Genomic DNA, 16540 nt, shown 5'->3' on the forward strand with positions numbered 1-16540 from the left:
CTTATCCAGCACTGACGAAGACAAAATTCATGATTTAGTTAAAATGCTTTTATTGAGTTCTTTGTCTTCCTACAGCATACAAACGTCCATCATATTTTTTCACTGTAAAATAAAATCCTTACGTAAAAAATGTTGAATTTTTGTCTACATGTTCATTTGAACCACAGTAACACCAGTCACAGTACCAACAAGAATTCTTGGAATTACATTTATACACTAAAACAAAAGTCTCCAATGCTGTACACAAAACCCTTAACCAAAAGGATAAAATAACATTCATTACAATGCTAGAATTAACTGCATTATGTGTCAATATCATTTTAAAGTGTTCAAATCAAAGAGTTGACCTCATCCTCAAAAGAGCCACACATCCAAAAAAAAATAAAAAATTTAACAGTCACTGAAAGAAATTGTAGGATCCTTGAAATAGGTAAGTTTACTGTACAGCTCTTTAACTGATGGAACAATGTGCTTTATTCTACACGTGTTCTTGATACTGAAGCTGCCAATGCCAGTTATAATGATGGTTTGTATTTGAGTTTTGAACAGAAATAAAATATCAGTAGAATAATAAATTCTTAATTTTGATCAAACAAAAGCCCATGCAAGCGTCCTAATTTATACAGATCACTCGCAGCAGCTGTGGCGGGTACAGTAGGTCAGGAAAGAGAGGAAAAGATGTGAGCAATATGGAGAAAAATGTGGAAAGTGATTAAAAATTCTCACACCTACAAGCAAAAGTATCACAAGGAGTAAAGAAAGTGGTCACACGACTCATCAAAACCATCCTGTTACTGCTGAAAAAGTGTAGATTGATGACTCTCGAGCCCACTAACGGTGAATGTAGATGCTGGTTCATAATGATGGCACAGCAGCGCTGGACCTGCAGCCTTGTTGGATGAATTATTTAAAGGTAAGGGGTCACTGGGTGTAAACATACACATGGGTCCATACTTAAGGGGAACAACACTGTGAATCTGCTGCCTTCAAATAATCTTATTCAGTTTAAATGCCCAATGATGATAATAAAATATCTGACTATCATTCTATTGTTCCTGTCTGGCAATGAATGTACATGTTTAATGTGAAAAACTTGAGGATAGTGATGAGAAAAATCCAGACAGGAAAAACCTAACTTTACTCAGGGAAAACTCGTCTCGGCTGTCAGAGGGGTTTATGGGAACTCCAGTGTGCCAACTCCTCCAAGCTGATTCTACTGCTGAAACAAGTTGTTTCTATAGTTGATTCCCATGAAAATTAAACACAACTCTTAGCGCTGGCTGTCAGTAGAAGGAGAACGAGAGCGGGAGCGTGAACGGGAGCGCGAGCGGGAGACGGAGGCTCTCTGAGCAGGCGGAGGGGAGGGTGGGGTGGCCGATTTGCTCGTCTTGGAGGAGCGCTTGGCGGGCTCCTTTGATTTGGGAGCTGGGGATGAATTGCTGCCGGCAGGAGAGGCACTGCGGGAGCGGGAACGGTTGTGGGCCTTGGCGGGGCTGCGGGAGCGCCTGGGGGAGCGTGATGGAGAGCGACCACGGGAACGAGACCGTGACCGAGAAGAACTTTCAGACCGGGAACGACTTCTCGACCTAGGAAGCAGAAAAGAGAGAAACATCGGGATAAGACACAAATATGTGTGTGTGTGTGTAGTTTTTTATTTAATTTATTTCAGTCAAATAAAAAACTAAATCTGCTTTTTCTTTTTTTTTTCTTTGCCTTTCTCTTGTGCTGCAATGATGTGAATTTTCCTCCCAGAACAAATAATGTTATTTTATTTCTGTCTTATAAAGTAAATTTTTTGTATTTAAATATTTTTACTGGGATTTTGCAGGGCATAACAAAACAAAAGTGCAGTGTTGTTCAGTCATTAAAGAGAAATGAGAGTATGAGGATACAATAACAGCAGCTGGCACCAATGCCAACATATAAACAAAACATCAATGAACACAAACAAAAGTAAGGATGTTTATACTGTATGTATGCCAACACTGAAACAATCCCTCCGCAGTCACTGCCAGCAAGCTACACATACTGATATATACCTGCCACACTAAGGACTTGACGTGTGTGAGTAATATTGTTAAGCTGAATCAATAATCAAGACTTAACAAGGGCTGTATTAAAAAAAAAAAAAAAAAAGGATTGCATATTTCCTGGAATCTCGCATTTGAATATTGAAGCGAGTATCTGATCTGATCTGCCAACCATTGTGTGAATGGGTGGGGCAGCATCCTTCCATCTGAGTAGAATGGCTCGCTGGGCCAGAAGGGAAACAAAGGATAATGTTGTTTATCTGCATCTCCCCTCCAGAGATCCCACACAGAGTAACCGGAGGATTTAGTTCCAATCTGACATTTAATACCTGAGAGTGTGAAAAACCTCCATCTAATACTTGCAGTATACTAAGGCTAGGGCATGATCAATACATATCAGTGAGGGAGGCTTCAGCACTCCTGAGCCCAGGATACATGCAAGATTATTTGGCTTTTGAAACATGAGCCATATGTAGCACTTTGAACTGAATTAAGCAGTGACGAGCACATAGATAAAGCACATTTGAAGAGAAGTGTCACACATAAATAAATGATAAGAAGCAGAGAATGGCAGTCTGCCTGTGGACAGGTGATTCAAATAATTATAGTCAACGCTGCCAGATGTTGTAATGATCTGAAGAGGACTTCCTGTGTCTGTGGTCTGACTCTTAAGAGGTTAAAAGAAATGTTAAGTGCTATTCTCAACAGTGCCTGAGTGGCACAGTAATCAAAAATCAATACAATTTTACACTTCCCCCTAAGGCTTCTTAGCAGAGTGTTACAACTGATTGGCTCATCCTAAACTTCAATCCACCTCATATTCTTCTAGAGCTATATACTGTGATAAACATTATGAATCTTTCTGCCTTGTGATCTTTGAGACTTGTTCTTCATACATCGCTTATCTAATCCTGGCTACAAAATCATTATAAGCCAGCCACAGTCATCTTGTCAGTTCTCATCCAGCTAAATCAGTTCTTTGAAATCAAGTGGAGCAAATCAATCGGTACTGGATGAAGTTATCTTGGCAACAGTGGTCTCTAATTGTGAATAAAAAAAAAAGGCAGCCTGAGCTGAAATTGGAAATCATGATCTGCGCATTACTAATCATGGGTAAAAAGGAATGCATCAGCCACAATCAGCTGACTTCTCTAATATGTATTGATTTTTCTTCTTTTTTTTTTTTTTAATGAATGGAAGTTCAGCAGACAACTCACCTCTTCTTGGCTGCCTCTATGAGCTTGATTTTCCTGCCATTGATTTCCTTTCCAGACAGTTTCTCAAGGGCATTTTTAAGGTCGCTGTAAGAGGCAAACTCAACAACCCTGAAAAACAACATGAGACGTCATTATTTGGAACCTTACTCATGCTGTTTGTCATTAATAGGATGGATATTTTCCACAAATTGCAAATGTAAGCTTGATCTGACAAACACAGACACGTTTCATACTGTGATATTCATTAATCAGTTAATGGTCTTACCCTTCGTTGAGCTTAGGGCGATGTGCGTCTGCGAATGTCACCTCTCCAGCTTGTCTCATGAAATCTTTCAGGTCCTACACATGTAAACATCAGTCAACTTACGGAGGGGCTCAGGACACAAGCACAGGCTGAGACATAAAACAGGACTGATTTACCCAAAAAGAGAGATGGTTAGATTCTCTGAGAGGACTACACAGGCTACTGCAGATAAGGAGGGTGAGTCCAAGAACCTCAAAGACCATGTTTCATCAGCCCATCCTAAACAAAATGAGGTTTATCAAAAAACAAAAACAAAAACAAACAAAAAAAACAAACAAACAAACAAACAAACAAAAAAATAAAAATAAAAAATGGAAAAAGGTATGTGTGGCAATTTAGATAAACGAATTTTGACTAGTGTTATTACTGGACAGGCTGAGTATTTGCAACAGCTTTGAGATTCTTGCACCCACTTCTCATTACAACTACAGAGAGATGAACACCATCTGCATGAACTGAACTGCAGTGGCGCCGCCTGGGCAGCGTTTGGCACAAAGAGCCCCATTTTCCCTGGCAAGGAGGGCACAGGGCTCCGCGCCGGGACCGCCCCTGTCTCGGCACCCCGCCTCAGTAAAGAGAGTGAACAGGGTGGAAGAGAGGAAACTACTACCTGAGAGCGAAACCCTTTGGGGTGGGCCGCAGGCTCTCCGAGCCCACCATAACCTCGGGATAACAGCAGATTATATCCATGGGCACCTGGGAGGAATTCACACTCTCTCGCTCGCGATGTGCGGGAACACCACAGGGGGGAAGGGAGGGGGGATATCGATCGATCGAAGCCCCTCAAATTAACGAACCATCGATCAATACGCCACCACCATCACCGACTCTCGCTCTTTCCTCTCCTTTCTCTCTGCCAACTCTCTGTTTCCTCTCTCTCGCTCTCAACCACACACCAGGCGTTGCAAGTGAGTGAAGGGGCCGCCAGCGCCTCTAGTGTGGAGCGAGCGCTCACATGACCAGCAGGCGTCAACTAGGAGTAGGACAGACTGGCTGACACCACAGGCTCAACCCAGACAGAAGGACCCAGAAGGGGTTAACTCCACCATAAGCGAGCTCTTCCATATGACACAACAGTCAGGCTGGCAAATAAAGGGGTGAAGAATTGGTTAAAATTTGAAAACAGGTACAGATTTAAGTGTTTTGCTGTTGTTACTGCTCTTTGACTTATTACTTAGCTGCATGAAATGCAGATTGATAAGAGCGATGATTCTGAAAGGGCTTGTATAGATTATTGATACATATTAGAGAGCTAAATTCATTATTATTGATTTGATTTCAGCAACAGAGTCTCTATGTTGTTTTTTTTAGCATCACTTCTAGAATTGTATGTGTATATTGTTGGAGGCAGACTGTTGGAGGTGGTGTTGCAGCTGTTTAGAGGCTTGCTATGAAAAACATGTGGGGATACTAACCTGCCAGCTGACACGAGAGGACAAATTCTCCACGATAAGCCGGTTCTCGGTGCGCATGGGAGGAGGGTTTCGACTGAAACAGAAAAACAACTCAGTCAACTTAAGGATAAGATTGTGGGGCTGAGATACAGACTTTATCACAGAGCCTAAGAGCTCTCATTAGCTGCTTGTCAATAGCAAGGCTAATTAAGGAGCTTTGAAATGTACATGTATTGCATTTTAAGTAGGTCCATCCTAGTTTAACTGGTTCACATGATGAGAAATGAAACACAAATGCCCACAATAGCTATTATACACATGGACTACAATAATCTGACTATTGACGTTTAACCAGTATTTACACATTTCAACTATACAGCTACTAATTTACATCTGTTTCTTCCTCATTTGAATGCAAGCAAAGACAAGCATCCTGCCAATGTTAAGCAGGTAAACTCTTTTTATCCCCTTATAGACCCTTACCTCCGACTGTTCTGGGAGCCCCGGCCATAGCGATCAGAGAAACGTCCTCCTCCCCCGCTGCCACCTCTGCCACGGCCGCCTCGCAGACGAACACGGGCATGCTCAATGGTCACCCTAAAGTTGAGATAAACATTTTTAGACAAACTACTTACCACTGAAAAGGTCAGCCAGCAAGTGGGAAAGGTAAACTCACACAAATTTAGTTCATTAACATTTTTTTATTTACATTTACCACAATAGAAATTCCTACCTTTCATTGCACAGCTCTTTGCCATCAAGCTCATACACTGCATCTTCAGCATCTCTGGGATCGTCAAACTCCTACAGAAAACATAGCATACAACAACATTTACAAAACCTATTGTATGTCAGACATTCTTAAATGTGTGAGGAAAACAGTACCAAACTATTTTAAAATATGCCAGTACATACTTTCTTTCCCTAGCTTCAACATACATGGACCAAGCAACAAACTGCTGTGTCCTAGTTGCACACTGTTCCTGGAGTTGTTTCACCAGATTAAACATCATATGTTTCCTTTGAGCATTGCACAATAGTCAACAGAACTATACACATATCAGTAGTTCTAGATATATCTCAAGGGTAATCAAAGCAAACAGGATGAAACCATGCTCAATTTAGAGTACCACAGCAAAGGATCTAAATATGGTGTGAAGGAGAGACTGCCTATTGAAATTACCCAAAGCCCAAGGTGTGATTTCAAATGTTGTTTTGACTGATCGACAGCCCAGAACCCAAAAATATTCAGTTTACTGTCCTGTACGTCAAAGAAAAGCATTAAATTCTCGCATTTGACAGGCTGAAAGAATCAAGTTTTTGGCAGTTTTGCTTAAAGAAAAAAAGACTTAAACAATTGTTTAATTATCAGAGTAGATGCCGATTTTATGCCAATTCACTAATCATCTAATGACTTATTGCGACTCAAAAGGGGTCTGAACACGTTAGTGTGTGCACTATGTAAGTTGGACTATGTGTAAGGTTCAGAGGCGTTTGCTAAAATATACAAGTTATGATGGTTAATTTGACATGCAGAAAACCCGCCAAGCAACACTTCATCAAAAAAATAAAACTAGATTTTGAACTGGATCACAGAGATCATGCTGGCTTTTTTGCAGTGAGGGTGTGTCAGCAAATGTGATATGGAACAAAAGTCAGCCCGTGAAGTAATAATAATTTGATTTTTTATATACGTCAAGATGAATAACGTCCGATTAAGATACATACAAGGCTCTATTCCTGTAGAGCGAAGTATAAATTGACAGTTGTGCGCCATCCCCCTTATATTGAGGAAAGCTACTGTGACCCATTTACTAGTAGCGTTAAGACACTAACCACAAAGCCAAAGCCTCTCTTGAGGTCGATATCTCTGATGCGGCCGTATCCTTTGAAGAACCTTTCCACGTCCTTCTCTCTGGCGGAGGGGCTCAGCCGGCCGATGAAAATACGACATCCACTCATGTTGATGTTGGAAATGTGTCTACAAACAAGAAATAGATATATTAACCTCAAGGTTTAGCTAACAAAGCACTTTGAGAACGATAAATAACGACAAGAACACGCCGAATTAACAAATGCCTTATCTCTTTCCAGGCCTGTGTAATTTTGGTAGCGAGCTAACCAGGCAGCTAACTTAACGGCCTTGCTACCAAATTTAACCCAATTTAAGCCAACGATACCTCCTCACGACAGATAACGCTAGTTTTAACGAAACAAGAATTGACATTATAATGCATTTTAATGTCTGTAAACATACCTTCAAGTGGTCCAAGTAATAATTTTGTTCGCTAGCTATCGACAGTAACTGCAAAATCCAGAATCAAACAAAATGGAGCCTCCGCTGTTCAATGAGGGGGCAGAAAAACGGACCAGGTGACGCACGACGGAGGCTGACACTGCAAAAGACGAAAAAAAACGAAGTGCGGCGATTGGGTCTCCGAACATGACGTCACTGAACCGCCTACTAGTGCAGTTTCTAGGTCTGACCACTAGGTGTCCCTCATACACAGTTATACCGTTACAAAGAGGAATACCAGATTATTTTGTACAGCAGCTGTCGCTTTGTGAGGCTCAGCAGCGAAAATAGTATAACAGCAGGACAAAGGACATAATAATAAAGCACATTTCAACCAGAAAGAGTCATTTTTACACAATTCAAACCTACAAAAGTGGGTTTAAGGGGCGGTTTTAAAGATACTACAGCTTTACAGGGCGCTTAACTCTAACCACAGCAGCATAACTCAAGAAGCAGTTATGAACCACTTACAAATGATACAACACTAAGGCGACCTTTGCCCAGAACTACATGTAGTTCCACTTTAGATTGGTAAATGTTTAACTTCATTTTGAACTGATGTTGTATTTTATTGTAGGGTTTTACAGTGATCTCAAAGCAGGTACCAAAAGTTACTGTTATGTGACTTATGGTCTACTTTATAACTTTAGACACACTAGAAATAGCTTTAAAAATATTATGTTGATCACTGGTTACACAGTGCTCAGACATAGGCAAGTGTAATCATTCAAGCTGATCTTGACCAGGAGGAGCATTTCCATGCTTCAGATCTTCCAGGATCTAATCCAAAGGAAAATGAATCACATTCTTTTGACGGACGCAAGTGGATACACATTGTCATAGTTGATGGTTACTGGAAATGTCCTTGTACATTAGACACAGACCTAACTTTCAGTCTGAAAATATGTACTTACTTTAAATCAGTAAGAATAACACAGCAACACGGAGGACAGTCTGACATGAACTTAAATAAACGACACATCATCTTCCACATTCAAAAGAAAGCTTTAATTAGAAAGTTATATACACACTGTAAAATTAAATTAAACTTTATACAAATATTAAATTACTATCTTCACACCCATTGCCATGTACAGAGGGAAAACCAAAGCTGAAAGCATTGAAACTAAGAATCAGGATGTGTACTTTTTTAACCTGTTATTTTCAGGGAAGCAACACTGTACAACAGTGCTTCTGAACGCAAAGTTAATTTCAGTTTTTTTCTTTTCAATCCCATCATTTTTTAATGCCTTGTAGCAAAAGAGAAGCAAAGGAATAGTGAAATATAGGTACTTATAGGTTCATCATCATCATCATCATCATCATCATCATCATCACAGTAGCTGGAAAAGCTAGGGGAGGACAGAGAGGGATGGACATTCGTTTAGTCGTGTCCACACCACAACAGAAGTAAATTCATTGATAAATACACAAAGACAGTTTATGCATAGAATAGAAAAGAACAGAGTAAGGCCATTGGGAAAAAAGAACATGTTGCAATATCGTAAAGCAACCAACGCGGAGGCTTAAGATTATACATCAAAAAAAAAAAAAAGAAAAAGAAAATGTACAAGTCTAAGGCAACATTCTGTTTGCATTAATAATGTAGCCGTTGACAATGACACACAGCCACGAATGCCAAATAAAATTGACAACAGAAATTCAGGTCGTCGTGTTGTGTTTTTTCTTAGCCGTTAAGCTTGAAAAGTGATTCTCAGGATCCATCTGAGTCATGCTGTTTCCACGGTGACCAGCTCAACCACCAAAGCTTTCCAAGTGGCAATGAAAACAGAGGATGACTTCTAACAAAATAACATGATTCTCTCTTAACTTTGCACTTGGCATTAGAGGGATGAGTGAGTGTATGTGGCGGGGGTGGGGTGCTATATAACAAAAACTTTATCATTTCACTGCAACCAGTTGCAGTTGTGTCAATAATGCACAAAAGTGGAGAGTCTTCAGTTCAGTGTGAAGGTGGGCGAGAGCCAGTTCCTCTAAGGAGACTTGTGTTTTCCAGCCATTCAGCAGAAAATTATAAATATTCTAGCTTGAGAGTGCATGAATAATACACACATTGTGTAGTGGACTCATTGCCTGAAGTGACGCTGGTTTGTTCATGTGACTAATTCAACGCTGGGAGGGATATTTTCCTATGGTGAAAGACAGGGGACATTGTGAAGCCAGCCTCTGATCTGAAGAGAGGCAAATCAGGAAATGGCTGTATCGAGGCCTACCATATGAGGACATATCCTCTCCTGCCTAGCTGACACACAAAGATACACACACAGACACACACACACACACACTCACACTCACACTCACACACACATGGACTCAGATTCAACAACTCAGAGCAAACTGAGCCACACACCAAACAATAAATAAGTGGGAAGAAAATTAAACACAAACAACCTGTAAGTGTGCCCAGTCACCATGTTCAAAGACAACCCTTTCCTCAGCTTTCAGACAGAATGTGACATCATGTCTCCCTTTCCTTATACAAGTAAGATGTGTAGCACAGTCCTGGAACCAAAACACCAATCAATCCCACTCATGCGACAGAAGCAGCACCTTCCAGATACTGAGTGCAGCTGGCAACAGAAAAGAAAGGAGCAGGTATTTTTATAGCTGTGATATGGTGCTTCGTAAAATGCTGCACCCTGCTTTTAGCTCTTGTGAAGTGGTTCGCAATCCCACTAATCCATATGCTAGACGCCAACCGGATACACAGATAGCTAGACAGCTAGAGAGAGACGGAGGAGGCTTCATGCTTCATTCGGACTGTGCTGTGACAGCAATAACTAAAAACAACATGCAGCATTCACAAAGAGGGCCATAAAAACCCAGCCCGTCACTCACAACTTTTCAAGTACAGCGGGAACACGGTTCTGATTCTGAGCTCCACAGCATCAGGAGCGAACATCACGTTATTTTTTTTTTTTTTTATCCACAGTAATCCCAGACAGAGTCGACGTGTCTCGATTGCGAGCAATGTTAATATAGAGAACTACACCTGGGAGGAGGCAAGTGTATGGTAGTACATAGCCTATAGTACACAACCTTGACTCAGTATGCATGTTTTACTCATATACATAGGATCTACAGGATTTATGTTGAGCTGGCCCCACTTTATTTGTCTGACTTGTCTTTAGTCTGATCCAGTAGCTGGGTCCAGTGGTGCTCCATCACTGCTTATGATGCAGTGAGTGTTGGTTGTTGGCTTTGCTCTGCATGGGTAGCAATGGTAGAAGAGGTTGCAATAGGGAATGGGCATAGTTCTAGTATTTTCTCTGCTGGCTGCTGAGGGGAGTCGGGGGAAGTAGGTTGACAGCCACAGTCAGTCCTGGTCAGCAGTGACAGATACTGAAAGAGGGGCTCTGCTGCCGATGCTGATAGCAGGCTGGCAAGCTTCATGCTTCCTTCAGCAGGGGAATATCTGCAGGGAAACAGAACAGACGTTAGAATAGAGCAGAGGCTATAGAGCTGCAGCCAGTGCTCTACCCACCACACAGTCACGGTATTCATACTTCTCAAACAGCAATCCATTCCATTCCATCACCAGAAACATTTCAGCGTAAATTGATTTTAAATGTTTTAGTCATTTGCAGTCAGTGGTTTTGTCTATTCTCAAATTATGTCAAAAGTGCCAATAAAAAAGCCACAGTCCTGTATTAGACAGGCTCCTTATTGACAACTCGTAATGCTATTGTCTAAACATTTCCCACTGTTTTACCACTACATGCATGGAAAGTTTCAATGTTTAGCTGAAATTATTCAATTATGTGAATGTGGTGAGTAAGTTTATGGTTAATTACAAACTTTATCCGATACAGAGAGTGTTTTTAATTAAAACTGCGTTTGTCTTTACTGAACATCTTGAGCAGTACCTGAGTCTATACAATAAATAACACTGAAAATGGGGTGACATGTCTATTAAAAAGTATTGATTTTGTTGGCCAATAAAATTACTCCTGACAGGAGTTTTTTGTCTTCACTAGTCCTTGGCAACCGAGGAAAGAGTTTGAATGACTTTGTGTGTTTGTTACTTGCTAAAAGCATGTAGGTGGGCAAGGTAGGTAACATGACTTTACAGTGCTGGCATACCGAAGATGTGTTTAACAATTACATTACTTGTCCACCAAAGTTTATTTTTCAACTGTTAACTGTTCTGCTTAGTACATCCGTTGGTTATAATTCTTTAAAACAACAAATTAAGGGATTCCTGCCAAAAATGGTGTATGCTTATGGGTAAAGAAGAATGAATATCAGCTCATATATCACGGTTGAGAATTTATACCTGAAATAATAATATCTGGATCAGTTGGGTTCTCCTTGTGTGTGTGTGTGTGTAACACAAACTGTTCCCTCTTACCATCAGAAAATTCATCCGTAGAGGTAACAGAAAGCAGACTGTTCTGGTCACTGCTCTCAGAGTCTCTACGGAGAGGTAGGGGGCCTGCACATGCACCCCCAGGGTGCTCTCTAGCCCATGATGATGAAGAGGAGGAGGAGGAGGAAGAGGGGGCCTGATGTACCAGCACCGTCTCTGCATGACGGCGGGAGGAGAAGGATGATGAGGAGGAGGTGGATGGGAGACAGAAGTCTAAGTCTCTGTGGTGGCGGGTTCTTCTGGGGCCTTGGCCTCCCGTGGCCCCCTGAGGAAGCCCCTCAGAGAGCACGATGGGGACTCGAGACTCTGGAGGAGCAGGAGGAGGTGGTGGAGAAGGAGGAGGACCAGAAGCACCGCAGGGTCCGCTGCTTCCGTATACAGCCTCTTCATAGGAGGGAAGTGTCACCTGGACACCCTCCACCATGATGGAACTGGCCTGTCCTGAGACTCCCTGCTCCCTCCTGATGCACGGAGACAAAGACAGAGTGAGGCCGATAGAAAGACAAATGTGGACAAGGTGGATCATGACACCAGGCAGAGGGTGAAAGGCATGATGCAGTCATGTGTGTTGCGTGCCACAGCAGAACCTCTGAGTGGAGGTGATTAGTGTTGACTGTACAATCCCTTTATAGCAGGCTGCACTAAGCCCTCAGGCCCACTACACAATCAACGAGAGTGCCAATGAGCATTAGATCAAATTGTTCTGGCCTTTCTATCACAGAGCCACAGCAGAGGTGGTTAGTGACTGTGATGAGATTAACTTCTGTTTCATAGTTTTACTTTCATTTCTCAGGTATTTAACAAATGCCAACTTGTAAAACTAGTTGCAATCTTATGTGGACAACTTAACATAGTTGTTTCAACCAAAACTCCTGGATGATAGGTGTGTCCACGGAAAGAATGACGAGTAACATCATCTGTGTTCATTTGTAACATAGTGGGAGGTAGTTTTACAGCAGCAAATATAAAAAGGGCAGTGTTCTTCAAGAGCAAACAAAGCTAAAACTTTTTAAGACTCTCTGGCAACAGGGAGGTTGTTTGTGGAGATAGAAGGCTGATAAAAAAAAAAAGTTCTTTTCAACATGTTCAAGTTTTTCATTAAAGTCAAATAGAAAACTAAGTACACTCAGAACAACGTGGAGGCTGAAGGGTCTGACCCAAAAACGAATAAACTATTTCACTCATGTGATCTGGAGACGTGTCAGGAACAACTTTACGATGGAGTCTATTAATGCAAACAAGAGACAAAATCAGAGGATCAGAGGTGTTTAGCAGGCAGGATATCAACAATACTTTTGTTGTTCATCTCAGGGAAGAGATGATTCAACAATGCAATAGTCCAGACTAGTCATTTAACAGCTTGACTACCATGCATAATACTGCAGCTGAAAGTGTGTATGTGTGTGTGTTTTTTAAGCTTCAAATCTATTGCAGACATACAGTCAGCACATGATTGTGTAAAGATATGCTGAGTGGAGTTAGTGTGTGATTATTATAACTATAAAAAATGTGAAACTGAAATGATGAGCCAGAACAACCAAAGTAAGATCTGGGATGTAAGAAGCTGGAATCTGTCTTCAGTTTTCATAAAAATCTGCCACTAATAACCACTGGCATGAGACAGGTTTTGATCAATTAATTTGAAACAAAATTTGAGTCTGGCGTTGCAATACAGATATGGTGAAGTTGAGGGATTTGGTATTTATTTAGGGTAAGAATGTAGCAATTTGTGTGTATCTTACCTGCTGTGATGGAAGGACTTGAGTTTTGGCTGGACAAGAACAAATAGCACCACTAAAAGCAGGATGAGTGCCACAGAACTTGCTGTGGATGCCACAATAGACAGAGCCGGTATACCCAGCGGAGAAGTTGGCTCTTTGTCTGAGCTGATCAAGGAGAGAGAGAGAGAGAGAGAGAGAGAGAGAGGACGTGAGAATGTGGTTCACTGATTCTGGTACTACATTTCCTGCATGAGGCCATGTTTGACTACAAACAAAGACAAGGTACACGGAGGCTGAGGTGAAGGACCTTGCGTTAGTCGGCAGCTAATCTGCATGGGACCGTCCCACTCGCCGTTCTGGCAGGTGAGGAACTTGTAGTCTCCCTTCAGAGCGTAGCCCTCGTCACAGAAGTACTCGATGACGGTCTTCTGGGTGAGGCGGTGGCAGGGAGATGGGTGACAGCGGTAGCCCCCGTTCTCTGGTTCAGTGGGGGGTGCACACACTGGGAAGATAAGGAGGCAATAGAGATTTTTAACAATCACGGCTGTTGTTGTGTACAGAAAATGTGTTTGGCTGTAATTTCTACCTGTGGTCAGGGGTTGATTCCTGTGGCTTAATAAATGCTCAGATTTAGCTGAAATTTCCCAGTGTTCCCTGCTGGCTCTCAAGGACAACCTCACTGTTTGTGTTATGATATTGCGTGCTATGGAACTGATGTTATATTTCAGTTTCAATGCAGTCATGTCTGTTAGAGCGCATGCTCAACCTCAAAAGTCCATAAAGCTGACTTTTTAGGAAATTCCTTATCCCCTTATTACAACTGCCACCCCATGTACTTATACATGGGGTGGCAGTAAGGGATCTCTATAGGCTGGAGTTATTTCTTCTCAGACACAGACAAATTAGACTTGCATATAAGCATAATAAGCCAAGAATGACCATTTTAAAAAGTAAAAGAAGCTTTCAGGGAATGCTCAGTTATGTTGCTCGTATTGTGATTGTTGTGTCCATGTATTTTTGAATTTCGGTCACCGTTACTTCTGATGCAGCGTGGTGGTTGATGGGACCAGGCTCCGGAACTGGTGCAAATGATGGTGGTGGGTCCATCTGCAGTGTAGCCTGGCTCACAGCCGTAGGTCAGTAGGGTGCCCGGGGCAAAAGATCCCCGGTTAGCTTCGGTCTGGTTCAGCAGGTCTCCGTGCTGCACGCCGGGAGGCCGCGCACAACCTGAAGACACAGAAACAAGTGAAGATAGTCAGAATTAGTTGGTTGCTTTAAGGCCTAAATGATAGAATCACTCCAGGTTTTGCTTCCTGAATAGGACAAAAGTAAGATATGAAGCTTCTTCCTCTGGCTCTAGGCAGGTCTCATGATCATTGGCTGCTTATGTAAGGAACTACCAGCTGCAGGCCAGCAGGCAAATTGGGAATCTGAACCATATTTTAATAATGTAAGGTAACAAGCTCATTATAAGGTATGTAAGTAACCTTAACGGAGTTGAGACTGCCTCTAGACAGGATATGTAGCATCTTTGTTTTCAATTTATGCAGGGATTTCCATGTATTAAAGGCCTGCTGGGGAAACAAGGACAATTTGTCGCACACGTGGTCTAGGTTTTTGAAGAATTATGTACCAATATTACGTCAAATAAACCAAGTATTTACAATCACTAATAGTGTGTTTGTTGTGGCTGGCCCCATCAAAGTTTAATAGAGAACCTTGATAGTTTTCCAGTGACTCTAAAATTTTTAGTATTACATCAATGTAGGGCTGCTGGGATATTGTGCAGTTCTATCATTACACTGACACAAAATGTCTGCTGGTCTCCTTTGCAGGCAGCTGCCACTGGGTCAAACAACTTTTCACAGGGAAACTGTCAAGTTGACAGGCTGAGCTGATAATTAAAGCTCAGAGGTATTGTTACTTGAAACTAGGCTGCATTTTACACAGGCAAGGGAGAAGCACTGTATCAACATGACAAGTTAGGTAGAGACAGCCATGCTGTGAAGTACAGAGAATATCTCAAGTGCCTACAGTGGATTAAAATGTCACAAGGGGCTTCATATAGATCTAATTACCCTAGAATATCTTCTGGTCATTAGACAGTGTTCATCTCGCACGAACATTGGTCTATCTCTCCGGTGGTGAGACTGGTTCTTTAGCAAAGCTTGTTTACTTGGCTCTAATGACAGACTTGAGGCTCTAAGCCAGCCAATAAAGACAGGATGAGCAGAAGACCTGAAGTTAATTGTGCTTTGATCCACCTTCCCATGCTCCATCTATGATGTTGCAATGTCACGCCAGCTTATTATGTGTGTGTGTGTGTGTGTGTGTGTGTGTGTGCCTGTGTGTGTGTGTGTGTGTGTGTGTGTGTGTGCCTGTGTGTGTGTGTGTGTGTGTGTGTGTGTGTGCCTGTGTGTTTCATCGCAGTGAAAGAGTAAATTATCTGAATTGGTGCTGCACTCCTGCAGCTCTAAACACTGTCCACACACACACACACACACACACACACACACACACACACACAAACACACATGTCAATATACAGACACACACATTTGGAGCTGCAATCTGGCAAGAGCAGAGAATCTAACTCCACACTCTGACACAACATTGTGACACCTGTGCAAACTGAGACACAACAGCAGGAGGCTGACTTTACTTTAAGTATGACTGACCAAGGTTCTGTGGAGAGCATAAGATAGTGACAGCCCAATTTTATTAGTACTGATCTGGCTGATAAGTGGTTCTGCAAGAATCTGGGCTTTGCTTCAGTGGAACTTTTTTAAGTACTAAGTCTAAACACTTAAATTCCCTTTGGGCTATCATATATAAATTAAATCTGTTATAGTAAATGAAAGACTTTGTGTGTGCTTTATCCGTGAATCTTATCTGTCTGACTCATTAAATGGAATTACATGATGTGCAGTGATTTTTCTCAGTAACAAGGCGCAAACATGAGAAAATTTAAAACACCCCCACAATAAAGAACATTAATAATACCATCATCAACACTAATGACCATATGGCTCATTATTTAATCCTGGGTCTGAGCATTTATAAAATCATATTAGCCATGGTCTATTGCAGTGCCTTACCACTTGCTTGACATAAACAAACACACCAACATTGCAAACAGCCACTTTGTCTTGCCTCTGTGTCTGTTTAGAGATTGAAAGAGAGTATTT

At 41.7% G+C, this 16540-nt stretch overlaps 2 protein-coding genes across 3 annotated transcripts in view; both read right to left on the bottom strand.

Moving 5' to 3' along the window:
- Positions 1 to 33: 33 nt before the first annotated feature.
- LOC111240448 (serine/arginine-rich splicing factor 5-like) lies at positions 34 to 7327 on the bottom strand. The gene is made up of 8 exons (XM_022770469.1): positions 7203 to 7327; positions 6782 to 6926; positions 5679 to 5749; positions 5429 to 5542; positions 4967 to 5039; positions 3513 to 3586; positions 3248 to 3355; positions 34 to 1586 (listed from the first exon to the last, which is right to left on the bottom strand). Exons 2-8 carry the CDS (start codon positions 6905 to 6907, stop codon positions 1271 to 1273), a joined length of 882 nt encoding a protein of 293 aa, XP_022626190.1. The 5' UTR covers positions 6908 to 6926; positions 7203 to 7327; the 3' UTR covers positions 34 to 1270.
- Positions 7328 to 8426: 1099 nt separating this feature from the next.
- susd6 (sushi domain containing 6) overlaps positions 8427 to 16540 on the bottom strand; it is a 32953-nt gene continuing 24839 nt past the window's right edge. Inside the window, exons 3-7 of one of the 2 annotated variants that reach the window (XM_022770171.1) lie at positions 14391 to 14579; positions 13660 to 13854; positions 13374 to 13512; positions 11614 to 12092; positions 8427 to 10677 (exon numbers count right to left, since the gene is read on the bottom strand). In XM_022770171.1, the coding sequence (XP_022625892.1) occupies positions 10652 to 10677; positions 11614 to 12092; positions 13374 to 13512; positions 13660 to 13854; positions 14391 to 14579 (1028 nt within the window). In that variant the 3' untranslated portion in view covers positions 8427 to 10651. Of the gene's footprint in view, positions 10678 to 11613; positions 12093 to 13373; positions 13513 to 13659; positions 13855 to 14384; positions 14580 to 16540 lie in introns of both variants that reach the window. The other variant, XM_022770166.1, reaches the window with a different exon arrangement.

Source organism: Seriola dumerili, unplaced genomic scaffold, assembly GCF_002260705.1.
Source record: "Seriola dumerili isolate Sdu_G_001 unplaced genomic scaffold, Sdu_1.0 BDQW01000025.1, whole genome shotgun sequence".
Taxonomy (NCBI): Eukaryota; Metazoa; Chordata; class Actinopteri; order Carangiformes; family Carangidae; genus Seriola; species Seriola dumerili.